Source organism: Grammomys surdaster, unplaced genomic scaffold, assembly GCF_004785775.1.
Source record: "Grammomys surdaster isolate TR1022 unplaced genomic scaffold, NIH_TR_1.0 263, whole genome shotgun sequence".
Taxonomy (NCBI): domain Eukaryota; kingdom Metazoa; phylum Chordata; class Mammalia; order Rodentia; family Muridae; genus Grammomys; species Grammomys surdaster.
This window is the reverse complement of record NW_021604704.1, coordinates 1,979,664-2,006,439: the sequence shown is the minus strand read 5'-3', so window position 1 is coordinate 2,006,439 and position 26,776 is coordinate 1,979,664. Positions and strand designations below refer to the sequence as shown.

The window sequence follows — 26,776 nt, the reverse complement described above, 5'->3', positions numbered from 1 at the left end:
ACTATTGATAATTTGAGTTAGTTATCAACTTGACAAAGGCTAAAATCATCTCTTTGCATGGCTGAAAAGGATTATCTTGATTATATTAAGTGACACAATCACACAAGACAGACACAAGGTCCTTCTTGATTGTGAGTTAGACCAGCCAAAAAGCATGAGATTCAGAATTGTATGAGTAGAAAGAAACAAAACTCAGTAGCAGCACACATTTATTACTCTTCTGACCATTGATGCAATAATGTCACCATTATGACAGATACTAACACAGAAGTATGGGCTAAAATGTATCCTTTTTCTTTTAAGTTACTTTAATCAGAGTATTTAATCACAGCAACAGGAAAGAAAATTAGGATAATAATAAAAATAAATACTAATATTATAAAAATAAACCCCAACCAGGATTCTTAAACAGACTGGTACAGCTGGGTACATAAAGCTCATAAATTACTTTAGACAACCATTAAAGACATCAGATTTAGCCACTTAAAAGAACCTTACCATGTCTTTGAAACACTTAGTTTCAGAGCCTTCTATTAGGTGTCAGATAATGCACCAGACTCTCATCTTACAAAGTCCAGAGCTCATGGTAAAAATACCTTGCCAAGCTTGAAATCCCACTCCCTTACTGCTAGATCTAACCCCTGAGAACTATCTCCAGTTCTGTACAGAAACTACATACAATCCTTACAGTGTTAAATTATATCTACACAATTCTCTATTTTCCAACCCTGGCACACCTGACTTATGGGTAGAAAAGGTTTTATGGTGTCTGACCAAAGGCTTTCAACTCATACAACAGTAAGTGCGACAGAGGTCAAAGACACTGAATCCTTTCTAGGTAATCACATGATAGACTCCAAATCAGAACTAGCTGCCCTCTGTAGTACTTTCCAACTGGGGGTAGGGATGAATAAGAGTTGACATTTACACAGATTTTCTTAAGTTTTTCTATTTAAGCCACACTCATGCAGTCATCTGTAGGGTATTCTCATGGCCCTTGGTACTAAACATGACCTCTGAAGTCTTGATTCTTCAGAAACCATCTGACTTCCAACCAGGTAGCCATTATACATTTCAAAGCTGAGCCAAAGTACCATTCTGATATCTATGAGTCTAACACCCGAGGTGATTACAATCTAAACTGGTATTATGGCTTCTATGCTAAGCTACTTATCTCTCAACTCACCTCTAACCACCCTTCAGCATGCTTTATACATTCTTCAAGAAACTAGATAAGCATTAGATCTAGAGTTCACAAGCAGACCAGAGGTATCCTTACAGAGCCTAAAACATAAGCTATTATTAATCCCCTGTGAAGTTTTATACAGTAGACCCTCCCTTCAGACAAGCCACTCCCTAGACCCAGATACTCCCTACCTGTCTCAGTGTTATGTTAAAAACACACACACATTTATGGCTGTCACTAGTACTAAGATAAGTATAGCCTGACTCTTTACCTTTCTAGGATCACATCCCCACTTTAATCTAGGAGACTGGGCCTACTTCACATTCTTGCCACAGGATTTAAGCCAATGGTTCTCAACCTGCCTAATGCTGAGATTCTTTAATACAGTTCCTCATCTTGTGATAACCCCCAATAATGAAATTATTTTTGTCACTACTTCATAATTTAATTTTGCTATGGTGTTTTGCTACTCACAGGATGAGAACCACACATTTAAGCTTCCTGGAACAGACCCTAACTAGGTCTCCCCATTCATACAACTCCAGTAAAGTTGCAAGGCCTGTTACCATGTAATCACTTGCCAAGATTTAAGACTGTTCTTCCCCTTGAAGTTTCAACCAGATATTTCTGATAGCCTCTTGAAAATATTCATCTTCTGTTCCAGCAAAATAGAGGTAAAATCTACGCCTAAACTCTTTCAGACACCAATAAATACCCAATAATCTTTCTCTCACTTTGCAGATCTCTACAATATAATAAATTTTTTTTATTGAGAACTTCTTACATCTATATAATATTTGTTTCTTCTATTCACACCCCACTTTTCCTTTCAACAAAGCTAAGACTCCATAGACACTTATTCACTGCACTTTTACCAGTTGTCAGTCTCCATACTAACAGAGCGGCTAAAAGTCTTATTGTCTTCAAGGGCTGGAGCTGCATCAATCTGTATGCACTTGAATCTGGATGTCTCTATGATAACATTTTATAAGCTATCTTCTCTTGTATATTAAAATCTAAAGACGCGTTGGGACTCTGTTAGGGTCTAATTCTTGTTTTGTTTGCTTGATTTTTTGTTTGTTTGTTTACTTGCTTGCTTATTTTGCTTAAACCCCCCCCCTCAAGAAATCGATCACTCTTGATCAAAAAGTGGCACATTTGCCTTTACCCTTTTTCTAGCTAAGCCATCCAAACAATTTTGCCCAGAGAGTATAAAACCCATTAATTTACAGATAGTTATTTCATGAATATCCAACAGTATCATCAACATCAGGTACTTGTGTTACCACTTGACCATCAAGCAGTAGGCTAGCCATCTACTTTCTATAGTCACCACCCCTCTCTCCTCTCAAAAATACTGTTACAGCCTTTTATGCCTTTTTTTGGTTTGAATGAGAATTTCCTGTCATAGCCTCATGTATTTGAACTGTTTATCAGTGGTTGCTGGGCCACTTGGAAGTATTACTAGGAGGTATGTCCCTTGGTCAAAGAAGTATGCCATTTGTGGTGAGCTTTGAGAGATTAAAGCCTTAACCTACTTCTGGTTAGTTATTTTCTCTTTATTTATTTTGTGCTTAGGGTTTAAGATGTCAGTCCTTAGCTTTTTTCTTGTTGCCATGCATGCTGCTTACTGCTATGCCTTCCTTCTATGATGAAGTCTTATTCCACTGGTACTATAGGCCTGAATAAACCCTTTCTTCTATAAATTGTCATTGTCAGAGTACTTTATCACAGCAACAGAAAAACAACAGATACATACCTTATGGTACTTTGATTGAATGACAAACTGACACCACTTACCAGGGTCCTTGGTTCCCCACTTCAGCTCTAAAACAATTCCAGAAGAAGTCAGTTATTCAGTCTTGCTGATATGTCAAGTGGGATAGTGTATAAGCACTAGGTTTAAAATAATAAACCAAAATGTAGAGCTTGACCCAGTGACTTGCAGTGTTTGATATAAACAACTAGAGTCTGTCTCCTAATTGACTTATGATGCTTCATCCCAAGTGACTAGTCTGAGAAAGTACAAAGAATATTTTGAAATGTACTATCTAACATGATGGTGAAATCCCAGATTCTTATCTATTCAAATACGATTGCACTCAAATGACCCCACACTTATAGCTCATAAAATAAGACCAAGTTATCCCTCTTGACTATGATGTGAGGGCCTCACTACCTCTGAGGGATATTTTCTTTCATAGAATGCACCCACTGTGGTTCTGTTTCTCTGCAGCATGTATTTATTATCAAAGCATGACATGCTAGGAATGATGAACACTAGATATAGGGGAGAAGTATTTCCTATGAGAAAGTATTTTCTGATAGGAAAGCTGTTTCCTTTTCAAGAGAAGTTACTTGATTTTATCTCTTGGGGTATTTGCATAGAGTCAGATGGGTGAGGTCAGGTTTTCTACAAAAGGACATACTCCACTGGAAGGCTTTTCTCAGTTCAAAGCAGAAGAACTATCTCCAAATGAGAACGAGTATATTTGGGCTTATAGTTAATTTATGTTTCCCATATACAAAGCATGTGGCTATAGGCTACATGCTTTGTATATGGCTCCCCAGTAGTTTTCTATCCCCAGGGTGATCTTTTGATATTCCCTGTTTCTGAGACAGAGAACATGGCGTGATAAGTTGAAGCAGTGAGACTAAAGGGTCACTAAGTTTCTTTCTATTTTCAGTTCATAAAGCTTGCTGTTTATGTCAAATAGCAACTAACAAAAAGAAGTCAAGAAGGAAAGAAAGTAAGAATCAGAAATACAATATACGAATATAAAGTGTCATGTGTTACTATAAATGATTCTATGATTCTTACCTGTGGTTTGCATGAGACAGAATTAATGCCTTTCTTTCTTAAACTTGACTGTGTCCTAGAAATTTCAATGTGTTTGAAAATTAAACTGTAGTTTGGCTTTATATCTAAATCCTGCTTACTGTCCTCCCATTTTATCTCCTGCTTTGCAGACTTAGAGATGATGAAAAACATCAAGGACATCCTCAAAGGGAAGATTACTTGATGCAATTGTCACTGCTTTGAGTAACCTTTTGAGACTCCCTACTCCTCCCTTTGCCTTCTCCTGTATCCCCAAAGGCTTCTGACACTGCAGTTTCAGTACCACCAGAGAACAAATTGTATTTGACTAATCACAGGTGGATTGTGGGATCCAATTTAACAGGGGTGAAACATGTTCAAACTCATCCTTTCAGTTTCACTTTGCAATATAGACAATAATATGACATAGTAATAATATGACACTATTGTTAGAGACTTTGGACCCATGGGCATAGCTCCTATACACAAAAGTGAGAAAAGTGAGAAAAGATAAGTAGCTTTAAAAATATCTAGCACTATCATGGAAATGATCAGCATATTAACACATGCACAGAAAAGTGTGCAGGTGAGGAGACTAATAATATCTACCATCTAGTGGATATTTAATAGAAACCATGTGCCTACTAACACCTTTTCATTTATTCATTCCAGCAACCATCCACAGAAGGCACTGTAAGTATTGTCCTCATGCAGTTGTGAGGAAACAAGGTCCGATGGGTGAAGTGCTTTCTCTTTCTTGAGTGATAAGATAGCCTGTGGCAGAACATGGATTCCAACTCAGATTGTTTGAGTCTAAAACATTTACTGCCAGTTATACTCTTGTGCCTTTCCCAGGGCAAATACTTGCCATTCGAACTTGGGTGTTTGAGGAGGGGTTTGTACTGAATGCAGAAGACTGGATGAAACACACAATGAAAACATGAAGGTATGGATGCTAAGCAAATGGAATGGTCCTAGTAAGGCTAGAGATATATGAAAGTTCTGAAACTGTATGGCAAATACCAAACCATGAGGACAAACTAGAGAAACATTTTCTTGAGGATGGGGGCAAAATGAGTATAGCTGAGATTTCAATCTGACAGCATACTCATGGAAATGTCATTTTAATGTTTTGATATTTATTTTTTTAATGTATTGTTTATGTGGAAGTTAGGGCATAACCTACATGAGTGGATTTTCTCCTCTCACTTTTTGGGTCCCAAAGATCAAACACAGGTTGTCAGACTTGGAGACAAGCACCCTTACCTGCTGAGCCATCTCTCCAGCCCATTTGTAAAATTTTCTTTACAAACTTGTAGGTTGCCCTTAAATTCTGTGCGATATATTTTTGCAAATGTTTGTACTCGCAAAAAATACATAGAGAGGATCAGTGAGATATCTTTCACAGAATAGAACTTGGTTAAATAAAACATCATATTGTAGTAGTTGATTATCTGGACGAGTTCCCTGAGTAGCTGGTTAAGTTAAAAATTGCTGGACCTGAGACACCAACATACTAAGATAGCAGCTCTTGGGAGATGGCCTGAGGTGAGTATTTGGACTTCTTACTAGCCTCTGTGTGTCTGGCATTGAGTTAAGGACAGTTGTGGCTTTGGATATTTGGTTTTTCGGTTTTTCTTTCTTTTTTCCTTCCTTCCTTCCTTCCTTCCTTCCTTCCTTCCTTCCTTCCTTCCTTCCTTCCTTCCTTTCTTTCTTTCTTTCTTTCCTTCACTCTCTTTCTCTTTCTCTCTCTTTCTTTTCCTTCTTCCTTCCTTCCTTCCTTCCTTTTTTAGTACAAAAATAAGGATTTCGATACTTCGCCATTATAGTCTTCAACTTTCTGGAATCCAGCTTACTGTCTCCAGTTTTGTCTTCCTTATTTGGTTAGTTCATGGCCATGCTCTCAGCTAAGATGATCTTTCATAAAGAAGTGTCTGATCACACTTCTCGCTTAAAGAAATGGGGTCTCCTGGTGCCTTTGTGTTCTATATAGTTAGTCTGGGAAACTTCTTGCCTCTTAAAGCCAAGGTAGTCTTTCTGTGTTCCATGCCTGTATTTGGAATGCCAAGCTTTCCAGATCTACCTATCTATACTTGCTTAAATTTTGTTTCTATTCTGGATGCTATCTTCAAAATCAATCACACAGCAAGGCCTTTCAAGACCTGGAGCAATATCCCTCCAGGACCCTGTAAGCACTCCTGCATATGTCAGAAATGGCTGAGCACACCAATCAACTGAGAACTCTTTCAATGTAGGGACAAGCTCTCAGCATATAGTTCATGAATGAGTAAGTTGATGTTATAATTAAGCTTATATTACTCCTGACCTGGCTAGGATTAACCATCACACTTGCCCTTCTTAGGTCAATGGATTGGTAATTATGTGGTTTCATAGAGTCAGAGCTATTAAGGGTGAAATTCAGTCATAAATAAGATAAGAAAATGATGATATGCTTTAATACTCCTGAAGAGGCGTGTATATGTTTTAGATTTTTTTCCATCTGGGTATTACAAACAACAAAAGTGACAGTTTTCTTTCCAAAAAGAATATATTCTTTTTTAATAGCACACTTCCCCAAAAGGACACTCCTCCTTCTGCTGCATTTTGATCTATTCCAATTTAATTTAAAGTTTGAAGATGGGGTCTGACCTTATCTATCAGTGACTGAGTCGTTGCTTCATGGAAATGCAGTTTGAAACTCATTAATAGGGCAGACTGTATATTATAACTTAGAAATGCTGGGTTATCACTTATGCTTGAAATTGCTATGGAAACCAGGTTCATATTCACCTTTTAAAGAGTCTGTTTTAAAATAGGGGAGGGGGAAGATTAAGAAAAAGAAGATTCTTCAGAAGAATAAACTGTTTAGTACCTAGTATGCATAGGCAGGTTCAGCAGTGTAAAAATGCCCTGCCTACATAATGATAACAATTCTTGTATTTTTTAGGCACTGATAATGTATAATCTTCTATTAGAGAACTATGTTTATGCTTGTGGATATGAATACCTGAGGCAGCTTTTTCCATGCACACATATAGACACAGATATCACACAAGACACACAAGAATTTTTCATTTTCCAGCAGACCTTTGCAAGCTATACTCTTAAGCCCTTCAAATACCACGTGTACACATAGCTTGGGCTGCTGAAACACAACTGGCCTTTGCTGCCTATCCTTGAATGTATGTTGACATTGAATGTTGCTTCCTACATCTGTGAACTGAATTTATAGATTTTATAAATAGCAGTGCTAATTTTATCAAGATGTCTGTAAGAAATGAGTGGTAGTATTCATCATTAAATTTATATTTTAAAGGTTCTGTCCTGCTCATTCCTTGCCAACACATTTTTCTGATCATTGACATGGTACTGTGTTGTGCAAACAGTAGTATAAGCATCACCTTGTGCAAATGGAATTTTCAAGTATATACTTCTAGTTGACCCCCATATGTTATTCTGTTAAGCATTATTTGATTGTCATTACCCATATTGTGAATTAGCAATCCTTTCCATCTATCTTTTTGCATTACTTATGCTCTAGCCATGTGGAGCTGTACCATATGCTTTGTTTGAGCAGAAATAGGTCTTCAAATTGGTTTCCCTGTCTTTATTTTTTTTAAAAAAATTATCTTTATATGTATAGGTGTTTTTTGTCTGCATGTATGTCTATGCCCCATATGTACACCATGCCTCTGGACTTCAGAAGAATACATTAGAACCTATAAAACTGGAGTTACAGATGGCTCTGTGGAACTGAACTCAGGTCCTCTGAAAAGGCAGCAAGTGTTCTTAATGGCTATGTCTCTATTCTTTTAATTTTTTTAAAAAATTATGTATATGTGTGCAGGTGCAAGAGTACCAAAGAGTGCATTTAATCTCCTGGAAATGAAATTACAAGTAGTTGTGAGTCACCCAATATGGGTGCTAGAAACACTATTTGAACCATCTGCAAGAGCAGTATGTACACTTAACCACTGGACCATGTCTCCAACCCTTTTTGTTTTCATCTTCAGGTCAACAGGAAATTTGGAGACAGCATTATTCTTCTGAAAATTGGTGCTCATCTGTAAACCAATTTTTATTAAAATAGGTATGTAATCCTATCCCGAATGTTGGCTCCCATTTTAATAGAAGCATCCTCTGCAGAAAGCTTCAAGAACCCTAGGAGAGGGTGTTGCTTATTCATTTTTCTCCTCCAATTCCTGGTAACTACCTCTAACACATGCCTCTGCTTGGTAAATATGTCCCCACTTTTTAGAAATGTACCTTTATACCATTGAAATTCTTCAATGCTGTGCTTACTAGTCATCAAACAAAATTTTAGAAAGTGAGAACCAATGTGGCTCTAAAAGGGGCACTATTCATTACCATTCCCAGCATATCAACTAAGGGGTACAGAGGTTTTCTTTCCTGAATCTTTTCCCATAACTAAATGTCAATCTAAAGTTAGTTCAAGGCGATTTTTAAAAGAAGATAGAAGGAGGAGGAGGAGGAAGTCGAAGAGGAAGAGGAAAAATAATAAAAGGAAAACGAATAGAAAAAAAGAAGGTGAAGAAAAGGGAAGCAGAAGCAGCAGCAGACAGCAGCAACAGCTGACAACTATTGCCACAAGAAATGAAGCACAGGCACAACAGACAGATGTTTAAGCCAATTCAATATTTTCTAAGATTACCATTTAATTCCTGCATGACCAGTAAACACCATTAAACAGTTAAATGGACAAGTAGAGTCACACTAAGACCATGGGTTCTAAGAAGCAAGAAGCAGCGATGGTATAGACAAAGACAGCGGCAAAGGCAGCGGCAACTGCAGATCTTATATGCGTTTGATGGTAAATTTCTAGATGTTCAATTGTCGGAGCTTCTTCTGTAGTAGTCTTTTCTTCAATAATTTGAATGTAGACGTGGTTGGTTTTCATCTTCCTCTACTTCAGATTGTAGCTCCTCCGATATCAGTTGTCTGGCCAATTTGATGTTTAATCCTTCGTTGTAGTGTAACTTCCTTTTTAACTCAAATTGCCGTTGCCTTTCTTGTTTGTCCAGGAAGAATTTGCTACTATGTGCACCGCTGCTTTCTTGCTCCTCACCCTGATAACTGGTCCCCAAAGTGTCAGAGGCTGCGAGTTTCTTCGCTAAGGTGTCAGAAGTCATGGCGTCTTTTCCTTGAACTTCACTTATGGTGTCTTCATCGTGTGGCATGCTGCCATAGGGGTTGCCGGGCTCATTCTTCTTCATCAGGTCATAGTCTTTGTAGGATGGATAGTGGGTTGCTAGTATGTTGGATTCGTCCCACTTCTGCGATTTCTTCCGTTGCAACTCCTGGGTGCCTGGTCTTCCGGATGACTGAGAAGTATCCTCCACTGAAGATGTTGAACTTTTGTTTTTGAGTATCCCCTTGATGGGTCGGTGTGAGGTGGTGGAGGTTGCCATGACTGGGAAACTGAGGGCCAAGCTAGAATTGGGCCGACGCAGCCACTTGTCTGTGCTCCGGACACGAGCAGGAGCTAGATCTGTCTGGCAGACAGAATCTCAGGAGTTCAGTACCAGCACTAGGGCTGGGGAGGTCACAAAGGAAACCCTGAGATATGTCACAATGCACCCTGCCTTCGTCACTACAGCAGTCGTGGCTTGGCGATCCTCTCTGGTGGCCATCTTGTTTTTTTTCTTTCTTTATAAATTAATGTAATAGGAGTATACCCACTTGTGGTGTATGAAAGAGAATCATTGGGGTCTGCTCTACATTCTGTGCATTGGGAAACTATGTGAAACGTATTTTCTTATTATCTAACGTTTAAAAATTACTACTTTGATTGGAAAGATGGGAGAAATTAGCTAGATGAAAAATTCCCTACCCTTTCCACATACATACATGCTGTTCCTCCTGACTTTTATGTCTTAGAGACTAACCACATCAACAGATATTTAGACCATTCAGGAGTCTGGGTAAATCTCTTAGTCCAGATCTCTTCAGATTTCTCTTGTGCTGGCCTACATATTTTAAGAAACTCATTTTATCTCTTCTGCTGCTATCCTGTTTTGAGTTGCTACCATGTCTTGGGGCAACTAGTAACCCCACACCCTTTGAATTAGACTGACTAGACCTGCTATTTTCTAGTCTCTGGCCAACACTCCAGCCACAGTAATTTTGAAATCCTTCTTTCAACCCCTCAAATCACTTGTATAAAATCAAGATGAGATCCTGAAAGAAAGCAGAAAGAGCATATCCAGGTGGCTGTCTAGAGCCATGGATCTCAACCTGTGGGTAACAACTCTATTCGGGTCAAACAACCCTTTCACTTGGGTCACTTAAGACAAGAGGAAAACAGATATTTGCATCACAACTCATTACAGTAGCAACATAATAGTTATGAAGTAGCAATGAAAATAACTTTATGGTCTGGATCACCACAACTTGATGAACTGTCTTAAAGAATGACAGTATTACAAAGGTTGAGAATCACTACTCTAGAGCCTTCTCCAGGTAAATTCAGCCTACTAACCCCCTATGCTTGAATTAGCCTTTCAGTTCTATAAATGTTCATGACATTTCCTGTCTCAAAACTCTTTTGAGATCCCATTGAAGCTTCAAATATGTTTTCAAAAAACAGTCTAAACATTATTAGTATCCTAGGGCCAGAGACTCTCTCTCAGGGCAAATAGTTCTCCCTGTACATTTATGCTACCTCTATTCTCCTTGACATCACCTAGAGTCATTTAAATTATATTGTTTGTGTATAATAGCTAGCAACTACTCAGACAAAGGATGTAATAAAGAAGCACTCCTCTGGCCTGACTTTAATCAGGCTTCTTTGAGACCTCTGAACATGTAGACATGACAATTGGTTTCCTCAACTGTTGGTACAGAATCCAATTTGAACATGAATACTATTATCAATTTAGTGAATCCCCACTTGGTTCTGACACCCTTACATATATGACCAAATTCCTCATGCTGAATATACTAGATAACCTGTTAGTCTGACCTGTTTCAAAGAAGAATCCTGGTAGTTCAATCTACTAAGAATACTCTTATTCCTCCTGTTTCTTATTAGTATTCTAATCACTGATTCCCTTCAGTTAACCTTCTGCTATAAACCACAATTTGCTATGTTATAGATACATTTCATTTCTCATTCCCTCTGGAATCCCACTGCAGTGGCACTAATTTGTTTTTTTAAAGTCAGTATTGAATATAGTATTCTTTACTGTCTTTCTGCATTTTTTCCTTTAACAGTTACTTGGACAGGATCAGATGTACCATTAGAAAGTTGAACTTCTTGCCCTGAACTACAATGGACACTATTGCAGCCTTTGTCTTTACTTCTGGCTGTACTGCTTAAGGAACCAATGGATGACTCCAACTCTTGATGATAGCCTCCTAAAGCATCTTGCAGATACATTTTGATTGCATGATTTGGGGTAAGTATCTGCCTTGTAGCTGGGTTAGAGTCCTGGTCTTTTGAAAGGCACTTTTGGTTTTTTGTTATTACATCCTAATGACACAAATTGAGAATACTATGAAGAAAAAAAAAAAGATTTGATTCATGGTTTTGAAGCCTGGGAAGTACAAGATTGAACAACTAGATCTGTCAGTGCTCTTCTGCAGAATTCCAATGCACTGATGGGTATCAGCTAGAAAGACACAGCTGCATATCTTGGGCTCCTTTCCTCTACCTATAAAGCCATACTCCCATTGGATTAAGGGCCCAACCTAACAGCCTCATTTAACCATACAGGCCTCCTAAAGTTTCCACCTCTAAACATAGTTGGATTACGTTTTTACTCTTTTCATATTTCAAACAGTAAGCATTACATTTCAATGTGAGTTTTGGTGAAGGCAAAACTTGTATTTCGTAGGGTAGAAATCTTTCTCACTGGCTTTTTAGAAAGATTTGTCATAGCTCCTGGGATTGGCTCTGGATTGGAAAATTCTTCCTGGCTCCTTTTCTAAGTCCATGTAGGGATTACACTTGACTCTGTAGAATAGAATTTTTTCCCTAAAAATACATTGAAATGTTACATTTATGTGTAATTTGTCTCATGTACATCTGTGTACCCTGTGTGTCTGGTATAAATGGAGGTCAAAAGAGGGCATCAGATTTCATGGAACTGGAGATATAGACAGTTGTGAGCTGCCATGTGTGTGCTGGGAATTGAACCTACAGCCTCTGCCAGTCCAACTAGTGCAACCAGTGCAACCAGTGCTCTTTTAAAAGTTGATTCATCTTTTCGGCTCCATTTCCTGGTAACTTCTGAACTTTCTTTTTTTGTTTTTCTGTTTCATCCTGCTTCTCTCATGAGAATCTCCTAATCAATCAGCTCACTAAACCCCTGATAACTATGTGATCTATCACATCTGACTGGTTTTATCACATCATTTCTTATTGTCATAAGAAATAAGTTTGGTAAGATAATTCGTAACTATAGTTGTCGCTTTGTGAAACATAGGATTTCCCCGGCTAGCTTCTCTAAGGCCCCTCCTTCCCATCATCTGCCATCCTCATTATTTCCGCTCCCTTGAAACCTTTCAGATGTCAATTTCCTAACTGTTTCAACTCTCTGATCAACCCTGACAGTCCTTGTCTGTTGTGCCATGAACATCAAGCCAAAGGCATGGGAAGGGTGTGTTGAAGTTTTTATCATAACCAGAATTAAAATAAAAATCCAAATAAAAATGCATATGCAGTAATAGAGAAAGAAAAAATATTAGGAACATTCTCAGAGAAACAAGTGGGCCCCTGAGAGGGAATTGGTTTCTTTTGGAATGTTTTTGAGAATTTTTGAGTCTTAGCTTACACCATTTATGTAGGATCTGGGCCAATTAAGGAGTGGCATGCTATGTCCGGAAGACATTGTTTCCTGATATGCTTATGCACTCACTGCAGTTGTGGTGACAAAATACACAAGCATGACAAAAGATTGTGTCAACAGGAAATGTTACTATTTCAGCATGAATGGGCTTCCAAGGCTCTACCCTTTGCTGAGATACTATTGACAGTCAATGGTCTTGGGCACTCATTTTCTAAACTAATATCAGTGAGAAGTTGTCCATGCTCCAGGAAATAATTTCACACCCATAAACATTTATAACATAAAAAGCAATGTAAAATTTTTGCAAAGAAGTTAAAGATGGTATAAAAAGAAGATAAAATGGTTTCTTAGTGATTTCTATGTGGGTCCATAACAAAATAAGGCTTACATGTTGAGTAAATCATCTTTTTAAAGAAAAGGATGTAGATTTCTGGCTATCTTGTTAAGTAGTAAGACTTACTACTTATTTACTTATGTCCTTCCTGAAACTTGTCATTTGGGTTCAATCTCCAGGGATCATTAGGGTTTCTGCTTTAATTGCATGAATTAAGCATCAGAAGTCATTGACTGTTAACTCCAAATGGTCAGGGACTAATTATTAAAGTATGGACATGTTTACTTTCTCTTTTGGACCCTTTAGTTTCTACATTTCTCCTTTGATAGTTCGGCAAGGTTAAATCACAGAAAAGCGATGAAAACTTTTTTTTTTTTTTTTAATTCTGGAAGGGTGTCATAGCTTAGATTCCTACTCTGAGTTCTTGACTCAACTTTCCTGAAAAATAGACTGTGGAATGGAAGCCAAATAAACACAAGTTGTTATTGGTCACAATGTTCATTACAATAGTAGAAAAATAACTAGAACAGAGAAATATTAGTAAAGAGACCATTAATAAACTGCTAACAGAGTAGCACCACTGCTTTAAGCTTTCCATGCAGAAGTGAAAACAGTATGCCATGATAAGTGATGAGAACCATCCAGGAATATTTCAAGGAGCCTCCCTGAAGGAAGAGTTATGAGGTGGTTTCTCTAAACTAGCTTGAGTCCTATAGGATGTACAGGGACGACGAGGAGATAGCTATAAAATAATTTATCATAGAGACCATCAGATCCAAGTATTACTGCAGTTCCAGCTCCCATGCAGAGAAGACGAGTTTTATCCTCTCTTGTTAGTATGGAGACTCACAACTGGTGAGAGTAAGGTGAATGAATAAATGTCTATGAAGTACGCCACTATAAATCCAACATCTATATCACACTCCCACACCAAAGGCTCAGAGAGCATCCCAGAAGAAGAGGAAGCAAATGGATCACAAAGATGCAACTGCTGAAAACCAATGTCTTCTGGGCACAACAGACTACTGTATTCACAATAGCTATGACTGCCTTCACAGAGCTGTACAAGTTCAAGATGAAGCCAGTAAACAATCCAGCATCGATAGAAGAGGGACTCCTGGGGCCCTACCCCCTGCTAAGGCACTCTTGACAGTTGGTGACTGTTGGAGGATAGAAAATCTGTTATCTTTTCTGATGTGGCCTTGGTTGCTCACATTCCAATGGATGGCCCCACATCACTCCACAAACATTCAGCTCCAAGTGGACTAGGAGAGAGGTATAAAAGTTGACATGAATTTAGGAAAGAGATATAGAGATGAGGTGCCTGGGAAGAGTTAAAGGGAAGAGTGTAGTATGGGCATAACAAACAAATATATAGATATGCAAAAATCTCAAATAATAAAAGCTGCATTTAAAAAGTTATATTGTAAAGCTCAGAAAAGTGAAAGAAAAGATCATAGCTACATATTGGAGTTTAATGGTGGATTTCACCTCTGTTTTACTGGAACAGAAGATGAAGGCTTCCAAGAGGCTACTAGAGATATGTTATTGAAGCATCAAAGGGAGGAACAATCCTAAATATGGGCAAATAATTTCATGGTTGCAGGCCCTGCAGGTTGAGTGAAATTGTATGAATGGGGATACCTTGGTAGGGTCTGTTCCAGGGAGCTCTTTGATCAGTGGTTCTCATCCTGTGAGTCTCAACCCCCTTGGAGGTCAACAGACTCTTTTACAAGGATTACCTAAGACCATTAGAAAACACAGATATTTACATTATAATTCATTATAGTAAGAAAATCAAAGTTATTAAGTAGCAATGAATATAATTTTATAGTTGGGAGTCACTACAATATGAGGAACCACATTAAAGTGTCTCAGCATTAGGAAGGTTGAGAACCACTGACTTACATCCCGTGGGAAGAGTTGTGATAGGCCCAGTTTCCTAGATTAAAGTGGGGAGGCAAACTCAGAAAGGTGGAGTTGGGCTGTACTTATCCTGGTACATACATGGCATAGCCATGACTGTCTGTGCCTGTGACATAACATAATGAGACACATATCTAGGCCTGGTACATACATGGCATAGCCATGACTGTCTGTGCCTGTGACATAACATAATGAGACACATATCTAGGCCTAGGAAGAGGCCCGCCTGTAGGGAGGATCTACCATAAAAGTCTTTGCAGGGATGAAGTGGTTGTAATAACAGCTATTAGAAACAAAAGTGGATAAGGTGCAGGTCCTGTTCTAGTAGACAGCCTAGTAATTGAAAGAATTATGGAGAGATGTTAAGGCTTGTCAACACTTACCATGATCAGGGTCACTGAGCAGAGCCCAGGAGAGGCTATGGATACAATTCAGTTGTAGCATTTTGAAGATGCTAGTAGTATGAAATGACCACCAAGGACAGCAGCAGCTATGAAATGGGGCTTTCCTAAACCACAGAGATAAGCTATATGTGCTATAGACGATGGCATAAGCCTTTTGGAGGAGCCCAGAAGATCATGGCACAGGACAATGAGTTCCTGACACAGTATACTTTGGTTTTACTTTGCTTATAATTGCACAGGTTATTCCCTCTTAGAGTAAGAAAATGTGTAACTATATTTTTATTTATAGAGGCCCTCAGTTGAGAGACTTTGAACTTTCAAAGAAACATGACGTTTTAAGATATTTTGGACTTTCAGAGGGACTTTGAATATTTAAGAGAAATTTTTCAATTTTAGAAGACTTTGTATTTCTAGAGCATTTTTTAATATTTTAAAGAGACTTTGGACTTTTAAATGTTGAACTTTAAAAAAAAATGTAGGATGTTAAATGTTGGAACGCTTTGTATTGTGATCCTGATATTAATGTGGAGTCCTGGGTATGAACAGGAAAGTAAAGTTTATGGATTAACAAAGGATCAATTATGTGGCTAGTTTTATGTTAATTTGCCACTAGTCATAGCCCTTTGGGAATGGTGAACCTTAATATTTGAAAACCTGCTCCCACCAGATGGCTGATAGGCAAGCCTGCGCTACATTTTCTTTTTTTTTTTTAGCTTAAAATATGATTATAAATTTTTTCTTCTCTTTCGTCCCTCAAAACCATTGCCATATATGCCTTCTTGCTCACCTTCAAATTCGAGGCTTCTTTTTTTCACTGCTATTACACACATTGATGAGGGATAGGCTAAGATCACTAGAGGTAATACCACCCTTGGGTTGGTGCTCCTGCTTAGTATAAAAAAGCAGGCTTAACAAGTCATGGGGAGCAAGTCAGTAAGCACTACTCCTTCATGACCTCTGCTTCAATTCCTGCTTCCAGGTTTCTGCCTGACTATCTTGACTCCCCTGGATGATAGATGCACACACTGTAACGTGAAATAAACTATTTTCTCCTCAAGTTGACTTTGTTCATATTTATCACAGTGATAGAAACCATACTAAGACATACCATGGGTCATTTAAGTGGATACATCTGGTCATATAACTGTCTGTAGAGCTTTAAGGGTATTATGTCAACAGCTGAATCAGGTCCGCTTAAGAATCCTGATTGGAGCTGGTAGAATTTTACTTTGTAATATTAGCGATTATTTTTAGTTATACTTTCCCGTCTGGTATTCAAAGCCATGTAAGAAGCTAAAAACAACCTCCTTTTGCTATTGTCTAGTTCCTTGGTGGTTATTTTTAGGTATTTGTTGGAAGTCCCATTGCTCTTTTAGGTCTTTTTGTTCCTACCAAACTGTGTCATTTGCTGGGATGAGATCCTGTCTTGCTTAAGTGGGAGGATCTGCTTGGAAATATACAGGAAAGTCTGCCCTCTAATGAGCATCCTTTTTTTTTTCAGGACAGTCTGCTCTCTAATGACCATCCTCTTTGCAGGACAGTCTCCTCCCAATGACCATCCTCTTTGCAGTGTGTACTAGAGCAGTACCCTTTTATCAGTGTCTCATATTCAGATCCTTTGCTACTATCCTGGAGGGCAAATAATTGATGTCCTCTTATCCCTTTTATCCTCATTGGTGTTGACCTCTAAGTATGGCTACTCATCACTCAGAAGGTGAGTTACATCAGTCTTGGGGAATGAGAAGTGAGTGCTTTAAAATATAGTTGGATAACATTTAAAGTTTGGCAAAACAAAATTTTCAACAAATTCTAGTTTTATTACTACTTAGTGTCTTTAATTAGTTTTTAAAAAATAACCTACGAAACCCAATGCAATCTATAAGCAGTTATATCAAAAAAATAAAAATATTTCCCTCATCCAAACTCATTTTTCTCTGCAAAATGTACTTCCATACTGATACATTTTTGTATTTCTTTCTTAAACATACTGTTTCCATTCTCTTTTTCTGTTGTAGTTCAGTGTCAAACGTGCTCCAATATGTTTGAACACTTGGTTCCAAGATTTTTGGTGCTGTATGGAAGGATGTGGAACTGTTACCACCTGGAGCTAGTATCTATAAATGTGCGTCACTGGAGGTGACCCTTGAGATTATATACTCCGACTCCATTTTCTGTCCTTTTCCTACTTTCTAATTACAGACATGATATGACCTTGGCCCTGTCACTAATCCTCTCTGCCAAGAGAAACTGTATCCCTTCTCATGACACTTTATTCCTTCTTAAACTATAAGTCCAAATAAACCCTCCCTTTTTCAAGTTGCTTTTGTCAGAGACTTTGTGTCATAGCAGTAAGAAATGTAACTAACATATTTCCTTTTATAAATATCTCATGTAATATTTTTGTAATAACCCCCTGAGTCCAAATACAACTGCATGTATACACATGGGTATGGTAGCATTCACTGGAGCATGGGCTATCTAAGAATGGCCACATATCTGAAGAAAACAGACTTTCCCTCTCCTAGAAGCCATCAAGTGCCAATAGCTTTCATCACTAGATGGTTCCTCACGAATCCCTAGCCCATCTATGCTGGAATGTCAACTGGTTTATTCCTGTGTCAATCTTGTACAGGCAGCCACAGCCACTATGAATTCATGAGTACAAGGACCACAAGTCATATGTAGAAGACATTCTTTTCAAGCAGTCCTCTCTGATCTCTGGCTTTCCAATCCCATCTTCTACATTGTTTCTTGAGACTTGTGGAAGGGAGGAGTGTGTTGCAGATATCCCATTTGGGGATGAATACTCCACAGTCATGTACCCTCTGCACTTTGACTAGTTATGAGTATCTGTGTTAACTACCATTCAATGCAATAACTAGCTTCTCTGATAAAGGATCAGAGATATACCAATTTGTGGTTATAAGGATAAATATTTACAGGGCAATTTGGTACTCTGTCCCTTTAGCTTTGGCAGAATCATGTTATAGGCAGAGAGGGCCTATGTCCTCACCAGCCATGGATTGTTGGCCAGGTTACAGTACCAAATACGAGTTCCCTCCTAGATAATGAGCCTGAAATTAAAGATAGAGGGGAGGAGGGAAAAGAAGATGGAGAGTGAGAGGGAGGGAGGGAGAGAGGGAGAGAGGGAGGGAGGGAAAGAGACTAGTTACCACCATAACATCCATGCCACCATTGTGTCATGAGGCATACCTTACCAGGCAGGTCATGTCTTTATTGTAGCTCACAGGGTTCATGGATGGGGGAGACTGCTGATTACTTTTTTTTTCTCCAGCAGCCTATATTGCACTTTGGGTACTATGATAATTATCTAGCAAGAAAGAAGCTTTAAAAACAACACCAGTTTGATTTATCTATATATTATAACCAAAGTGCATGGTGGTATCTTTGGCAATAGGTCCTTCCTGTCAGTTTCTGGTAGGTGACCAAGAATGATGGCAATAGCCTATTGTTTCTTTTTTTTTGGGGGGGGCAGCAACTTGAAGAGATTTATCCCATTCTTGGCACTGGACATTTTGTCTGATAATCCATGGCTTCTGGAGGGAGTATTATCCCCTGTGAACAGTAGCTCCAATTAAACTCTTTTAATATTTTAAAGAAACCTATAAGATAGTAGTTTATTGGTAAGTGAACTTTATCATGCAAGTATACCATGAGCTATGTGTATAAAGATGACACACAGAAACCTGATTACTGATATCAAAAATAATATATGCAGGCTCCCAAATGTAGCTGCAGAGGAAGAGACATGTAAATAGTTAGACTAACTGTTCTAAACATGGACAGAAGAAACAAACAAAAAAATGAATTAATCAGAGGACATTCTTTATAGAGACAAGGTAATATATATATTTTATTCCAAAGTCACAGAATTTAACCTAAACATAAGGCAAAGAATAATGTTAACTTCAGATATAAGATAGATGCTAATATTTTTAGAAAATGACCAGGCAGAGCACTAGAATTAAAGTCCGGGGACTGAATTTAGATATTTAAAAAAAAAAAAAAACTACAGCTGGAGTGAGTCAGAGGGTACATGAAACATGAAGCATCATGGATTCTTTCAGAGACACAATATTCATCTTTTGGAACAATGAACTACTCCTGTTCTCTCACACCTGGTCTTATGATAGTGCCTCTCAAGGTGCAACTTTATCTTAGAATCCTTATAATGGAATTGGACCTTTCCATCTCACGATGATGAAGCCTAATTTCGCTCTGGAGCTAGCCTTAACTGGTTGATCAAGTTGCACCAGTCTTAAAGAAAAGCTTCAAATTCAAATAGACCATGCATAACTTGTACTGGAAATGGGGACTCACCATTTTGGAAAAAAGTGAAAGTATTTTTACTTCCAGATTAGGAAGCCTATCCTGGAGGGGGAGGAGACAAAATCCAATACTGTCCAACATTGTCCTCTACAAGCTACTCAACCTCTCAGTCTGGAGAAATAGTCCAAGAAGGTTCCCCTTCCTGGTGAATGGGAGAGAAACAGTTCATTCTGACAGTGCATGAAGATTTTCTGTGGGTAGGACTACAAGTTAAGAGGGAAGGGCTCTCATAATGAAGCTCTTGAGACCTATGTATTTCTGTAAACTATAGTATATTACTTTTCTTTTTCTATAAGGGAATTCTTGGCTCACATATGTATGAGTGACATCAGTCTTGTGTTAGAGCCCAGAAACCTCAAGTTTTAATGGAGAGTTGCATCACCTAGAGACTTTCAGTTGCCCAGGCTGTTGGGCCAACTGCCATTAGCAATATTGTAAAAAGAGGTCCAGGGAAGCGATGTCAGAGTCCCTGTCTCTGTCCATATCTGGGCCATAAAAATGTCACAAGAAAAACACTGAGCTGAAGTCCTAAACGTCAAAGTATTTACCAGATAAAAATTAATTGAAAAGTTTTTTTAAAAGAGTGTATTTGGCAGGTATGATGATAGCATATGCCTTTAATCCCAGCACTTGGGAGACAGGCATGTCTGCGATTTCAATGCCATCCAGATCAGGCACCCTGATGACAAGTTTTAAGCCATCCAGACCTTCATAGTGAGACTCTGTCTTAAAAAATAACCACCTCCACCTCCACCACCACCACCACCACCACCACCACCACCACCACCATCAACATCGTGCTGTGAGACACAGAAAAACAGTGGGCAATTTCTCAGTGAAAGTGAGAATTATGGAATTGAAAGGGAATAGGTTCCTTTTATAATTGATAAGATACATAGTTTTACCTTGTAGACCATTTTCATCATTTATATTTAAATATATAGGAAATGATAGGAGGTATATTTTTAAATATAATATTTTTCTTTATTGAGAATCTCAACCTCTCCAGGGTTGTCAACCCTACCCCCTCTCATCTTGGGACCATTATTTGGGTTCTTTTTGCTTATTTCTTCTGATCCCTGGGCCTCAAATAGGCAGACTAACTCTGTGAAACAACAGATAAATAATTTTGTAGCAAAACCTATTCAGATACATTATCATAAGTTAGCTATGGAGGACCACGAGACTCAAGATGAGGTTGTTACTTTATCCAGGGTGTTCCCAAAACCCATCTCCACCCAACCTAAAAGAGGGTACTTCCTCCCCTAAACCAGGCAGAGAGGGGATACCCAGAACCCCCTCTGACAGGTGACCTGAATTCTTGCTTAGGCTGCGAGGCTAAGCAATGCAAGGGAATATCAATAAAAGTTAAAAATATCTCTCTGGGTTCCCTGAGGGACAAGCCTGGCTGCATAGGGGTTGATGTCAAAAGTATCCCCTCTCCAGGAAAAAGACATCAGGATGGGTATGGCCCTCATGCCTCACTGGACAACACCAGGGTGACCGGAGCCATTACAAGGTCCCCTTCAATTACTGGAGGTCAGACCTCTATCCCTGACTTCGCAAGATTAGATTCGCCACAGCCCTTCTATACTTAGAAAAGGGAGGAGATGTCAGGGGAATCCCTGCTTACACACTGAAGGCCTAAAATCAGCCATAGGCCTAAAATCAGCAATAGGCCTGTCATACATGTATACTAACACCAAGTCTTGGGTCTCTGTGGATAAACACTGAAACAGATGGCTATAAACTATTGTAAACAGGCAGTTTTTGTGACAATTTACCAGCCTGAGTAGTCATAGACCTTGTAAATCGGTAGCCTTAGCAGATATTACCAACTTAGATAAGGACAAGTGAATCATAGGCAGAGTCATAGTGATCTGTCCCCTGAACCCTCACCCAGCCAATACCCTGTTCTGAAAAAATATCAGTATTCCCCCTGAATACCCAAGCTCCAGTGTCATCTCCTTCCCCACGTCCTTCCTTTTTGTGTTTACAACCCCTGTGTGAATAAGTATAAATTACAATTTGAAAAAGAAATAAACAGCTTTGCTAAAAAAAAACAGAATCACTATCATTAAAAAAAAAGAGAATTGCATACAGTGTATTTGGATTACATTCATTCCCACTCATCCTACATTCGCTGCACACCCTCTACCATCTGTTTTGGTGGTGGTGGTGCTGGTGCTGGTGCTGGTGGTGCTGGTGGTGCTGGTGGTGCTGGTGGTGCTGGTGGTGGTGGTGGTGGTTGAAGTTAATAAATGTTCATTTCTTGATGCCCAAATGCTCATGGGTGTGGAGCTATTCACTGAAATGTAATTGACAAGAGTTATGATCTTAAATAAAATGGATTCTGCCTCTCTCAGAAGCCATTAACTGTCAGTAACTCTTTAGTTAGGGGTAGTAGCTTTTGAGGTCCTATACCTTCCATATTAGAATATTGATTGGCTGGATTTCATGCAGTTAGCAAAGCTTCTATGAGTTTATGAATATAGCAGTATTATGTCATGTCTAGAAGACAGTATTTTGCTCTGGTCCTCCCAGTCTTCTGGTTCTTACAATATTTCTGATCCTCTTTCACAGTAGTCCTTGAGCCTTGCTGATAGCAAGAGGAGAAAATATTGATCTCCCATTTGTAGCTGACTTCTCTAGTAGTACTTTCTATGCTTTGACCAATTGTAATTTTCTGAGTTAACCATCAACCAGTGCATAAAGAAACTTCTTTGATGAGGTTGGAAGACTATACTAATCTCTTGATCTCGAACTACAAATTTGAAAGGCAGTTTGACACTATGTCAGTTCATCAGAATATTATTATTAGGGGTGTCTTTACCCCCCCTCCCCCCGAAACTGTTACCTTACTAACTTTGGCCTGGGTGCTTGACCTGATTTACCACAGCAGGCATGTATTTACTCCAATGGAATAGGCTTTAAGTTCAATCAGAAAGCTGTTGACTATCCCCATAACAATTGTGCCACTATTGCACTTATGTTTATGTGTCATATTTGTTCATTGAGGTTGAAACTAGGTAAGACTGTTGGTGACTGTTTTTTTCTAGCAGCCTACATAACACCCTTTCATACTATGAAAGCTATCCCTGGTCAGTATAAACTCAATTTCTTCCTAACAATGAATGACTGAAGTGTATGATGTCTTCAAGCAATAGAGTCTGTAGATAGTATGTTTTATGACTGATACCATCTATTCTTCCTGAGATTTTCCTTTTGGCTCATTAGGAGTTAGGCTCTAATTAGGCACCACAAGTCTCTGTGTAGGGTCAGCACTTTGGAGTCTCATGCAGGCATTGTGAATGTCAGGGCACTCTGAGCTATATGGTGAGACTGTATTTAATAGATATTTTTAAAAAAATCTGAGTAAATAACTGTATGATGACTGGCCTACTATACCTGTCTGTAAACAGTTGTTAAAATCATTGACATTGTGAAACCTGAGAGTTACAGAAAATTAAATCAGTTTTGGATGTTATTAAGTATCTAGATAATTGTTAAGTCAGATGAACTACTAAAACACTAATTACTAAACCTAAATTTAGGTTTATATACTTTGGATTTGGTAACTATATATAGTATAGAGACGTAAAAGTATATTGGCCCTATTAATTATCATGAAAAAATATATTATGTGGGAATTGCATTTACCTATAAGAGATGCATTCACAAAATTTGTTAGTCTGCTTGTATAGGATGCTGGTATAACATCATAATGATCTCCTCTCTAGTTTTGTCTGCAAAGTAAGAATTACTTATAGTTAAAAATTACAATCAAGATATGTAATTAAAATTACTAGAACTAATAAGGGTGAGCAGAAAATGACGGTACATAAAATATTCAAGGAAGGTAAGATATGTTTTTAATAAGGAAAAGTATACAGGATAAGAAGAATGTGTTTTAATTAAGTAAAAACTAAAGAACAAGGCTACTGTGTTCTAAAGACTACAGTTGTTCTAAAAGCAAGAAAGAAGGGAAGAGTAAGATGAAGAATCAATGTATATAAGGAAATTGGAGAAGGTTTTTAGAGACAGATTTTTGTTTGTTCAAGGTAATAAGATTAGATGGATTTCACTGTAAGAGACTTTTCCTCTTCATTTTGTTTGTTTGTTTTATAAGAGATCAGTAATGAGATGGGCATTGTGGCTGACAGTTCTAATTCTACCACAAGGGAGACTGAGGCAAGAGGATTGTGTTGAGTTAAAGCCAACATAGAAAGTAGTGTGAGGCCCTTTCTGAAAACAACAGTAGCAAAAGAGCTCAAGAATACATAAAGGCAAATCTAAAATTTGATTTTTCAGTGTAAAAAGCACATAATTTTATTAGATTATTCAACAACATTTTCTTATATTATTAAACTTTTTTTGTTGTTGGACAATTCCCCCAGGAAACAGCAAGCTCTTTGTCTTATGTAAATAACATTTTAAGTCTAGGAATCTTGTCAACTACTTGTCCTTTGGACTAAAAACTAAGCTTTGCATTTCCCTTGTTTTCAAAGAAATTTCACTAAATGCTTGCCTGAATACTTTTACAAGCAAGCAAGTTTATTCTACCAAACAAGGAAAAGGTTTATACTGTTTGAAGGAAGGGGAAAATGTCTATTCTTTCCTCAAAAAAAAGGAAAATTTAAAAAGGGGGAAGGATTGGCCATTTAATCAGGTTATTTGGATGAGGAAGCACAAATGACTTCTTTCCCCACCTCAAGACTCATTATCACAGACCTTCTAGACTGTAACAATCCCCTTTAGAATACTCCTTTTTTGGTCTTTGACAAGTCTTGATTTTTGTTCTTTGTCAGCACATATCTGCATCACTCACCACCACCTCCATCTTTACATCCTTTTCTCTTTTACATCTTGTTGTTTTGAGTTTTGTTGCTGTTTGCTTTGTTTTGGTTTGTTTATGAGACAGCTTCTCTTACTAAGCAGTCCCAGTTGGCACAAAATTCCCTATGTAGTTCATGTTGGCCTGGAACTCACGATCCTCTCTCTGGCTCTACTGTTTAAATTGTGGGGTTTTAAATATGCACTGTCATACCCAGCTCTATCTATTTTTTATTGCATAATGCTGTGTGTTGTACATGGTAGACATTACAAAACTATTCACTAATAAATAACTGAATAAATTAATGCTAAACAATAGGGAACAGGGAACTGGGAAAAAAATGAGATTTCTGACCATAATTACAGGAATTCCAGAGCTCTTACAATCAGGAATAGTTTTTTTTTCTGTTTGTCACAAGGATATACATGGAACTGGGGGTTTATTACAAAGAGTGACTTTGCCACATTTTCTGTCCTTCACAGGCTTAATTTTTCACAGGCAACAACATTCTTTGGGAAAAAAAAAGAAAGAAAATTAAGATCCAGTTTCACATTTTCCCCTACAGGTAGGATTCACAAGATTTTTTTCCCTTCTGATAACATTTTGCTTCCTCTTCTCTCCTTCAAGGTCTTTCTGCATTTTAGAGCACAAAAGCAAATGCATGAAAGAATCATAAAACTTTCACAAGGGTCTTAAGTACCTCAAGTTCAAGTTGGCCTATATTCTCCAAAGTCCTACTAACTTAGGAACTCTCCATTTACTTTCAAACTTGCTTATTCATCCCAGAGAAAGAGTGCCCTGATACTAAATTCTTTGAAAAAGCATATTGTTATAGAGAGGGCTTTCAGGGATTCAAAAGCTAATTTCCAAGGCTATAGGAAAACCCTATGGTATGACAGAAAAAAATATTTAAAAAAAAAATGGTCTTTATAATTTCTAAATACTTTTGACTGCTCTTTAAAACAGCCTAACTGAAAGGTATCTCAGACAAGAACACAAGTAGTTTCTCATCCTAGTTTGGGAAGCACAGTAGACTAGAAGGATTTAACTATAAGCAGGATGTTGAGGGAGTAGCCAATTCAATTGCCAGTGCACTGGGGTTTGCTTTTGTGTGTTTATAGTACCCACCACCATATACTGTGATCTGAATGGATATGGCTTCGCAGTATCTAATGTGTCAGTGATTCAGCAGTCCCTGGACCTTCAGGAGCTCATCATTCATGAGCCTTAGGTGAGGAATTGTGTTGTAGATGTATCCATTCAGACTGGGTTCTACAATTCCACATCTTGATTGGTTGTGGTTTTCTGCAATCTGTTACAATGAACATTTCCCTTGATTAGGGGTAGGAACTACACTTATCTGTGGAAATAAGGAAAAATATTTAGATTGTATTAGAGATTATTCTAATCTAATAAAGTGGCAGTTGTAGATCCTTTTCTCTGATTCATAACTTCACTATCTCTGGCTACAGTTTTCAGTACAAGGATGATTTTGCTCTTTGTGGGCCTTACATCCAACTAGAGAGCTGTTGGTTACCACCAAGGAATGCATGCCACTACTGCACAATTAGAATTAGCATGTCATGTTGGCCATTGTTGTGGTTCATAGGCATCATAGGTGGGTAGGACTGTTAATGGATTCCTTACCATGAAAGGTAGTCTCCTTAGAGAGGTTCAGATCAGGGATCTCTGGGTCTTAAGTACAAAGTGTATGCATGATACAAATAGGCATGCTGATGTGGGCAGGGGAAAGGTCACAATGCCTAAACTCCACACAAAGAACTACAGATAACTAATGAATGCTAACAGTGGAAATTGTAGTATACCTCAGCGGAAAAAAAGCACACCAATTGGTTACTCAATAACAAATGATCATCCCTGAAACCATACACAACCAAAAGCCATTATACAGACTGAGCATGTTTAGGAATACATTCCATACTTATATATCTAATAACAGTTAATAAAAGAAGAGTCCATTAATTTGAAAGACATAAAAGTGATATATAGAAGAGGATATGAGGAAAAGGAAGTGGGTAATGGTTTAGTTATATCCTAATCACAAATAAAATAAAATAAAATAAAATAAAATAAAATAAAATAAAATAAAATAA

The 26,776-nt window shown here is 38.1% G+C and overlaps 1 protein-coding gene and 1 long non-coding RNA gene across 2 annotated transcripts in view; one reads left to right on the top strand and one right to left on the bottom strand.

The window, feature by feature from the left end:
* Nucleotides 1-25,227, top strand: part of LOC114628079 — a 33,243-nt gene extending 8,016 nt beyond the window's left edge. Inside the window, exons 2-5 of the long non-coding RNA XR_003712443.1 lie at nt 4,677-4,697; nt 8,018-8,094; nt 11,238-11,422; nt 25,145-25,227. This is a non-coding gene — a long non-coding RNA (uncharacterized LOC114628079). The remainder of the gene's footprint in view (nt 1-4,676; nt 4,698-8,017; nt 8,095-11,237; nt 11,423-25,144) is intronic.
* On the bottom strand, nt 8,650-9,535 carry Ppp1r2c (PPP1R2C family member C). The gene has a single exon (XM_028776030.1). The coding sequence runs from the start codon at nt 9,431-9,433 to the stop codon at nt 8,888-8,890; it is 546 nt and encodes a 181-aa protein (XP_028631863.1). The 5' UTR covers nt 9,434-9,535; the 3' UTR covers nt 8,650-8,887.
* Nucleotides 25,228-26,776: the final 1,549 nt, after the last annotated feature.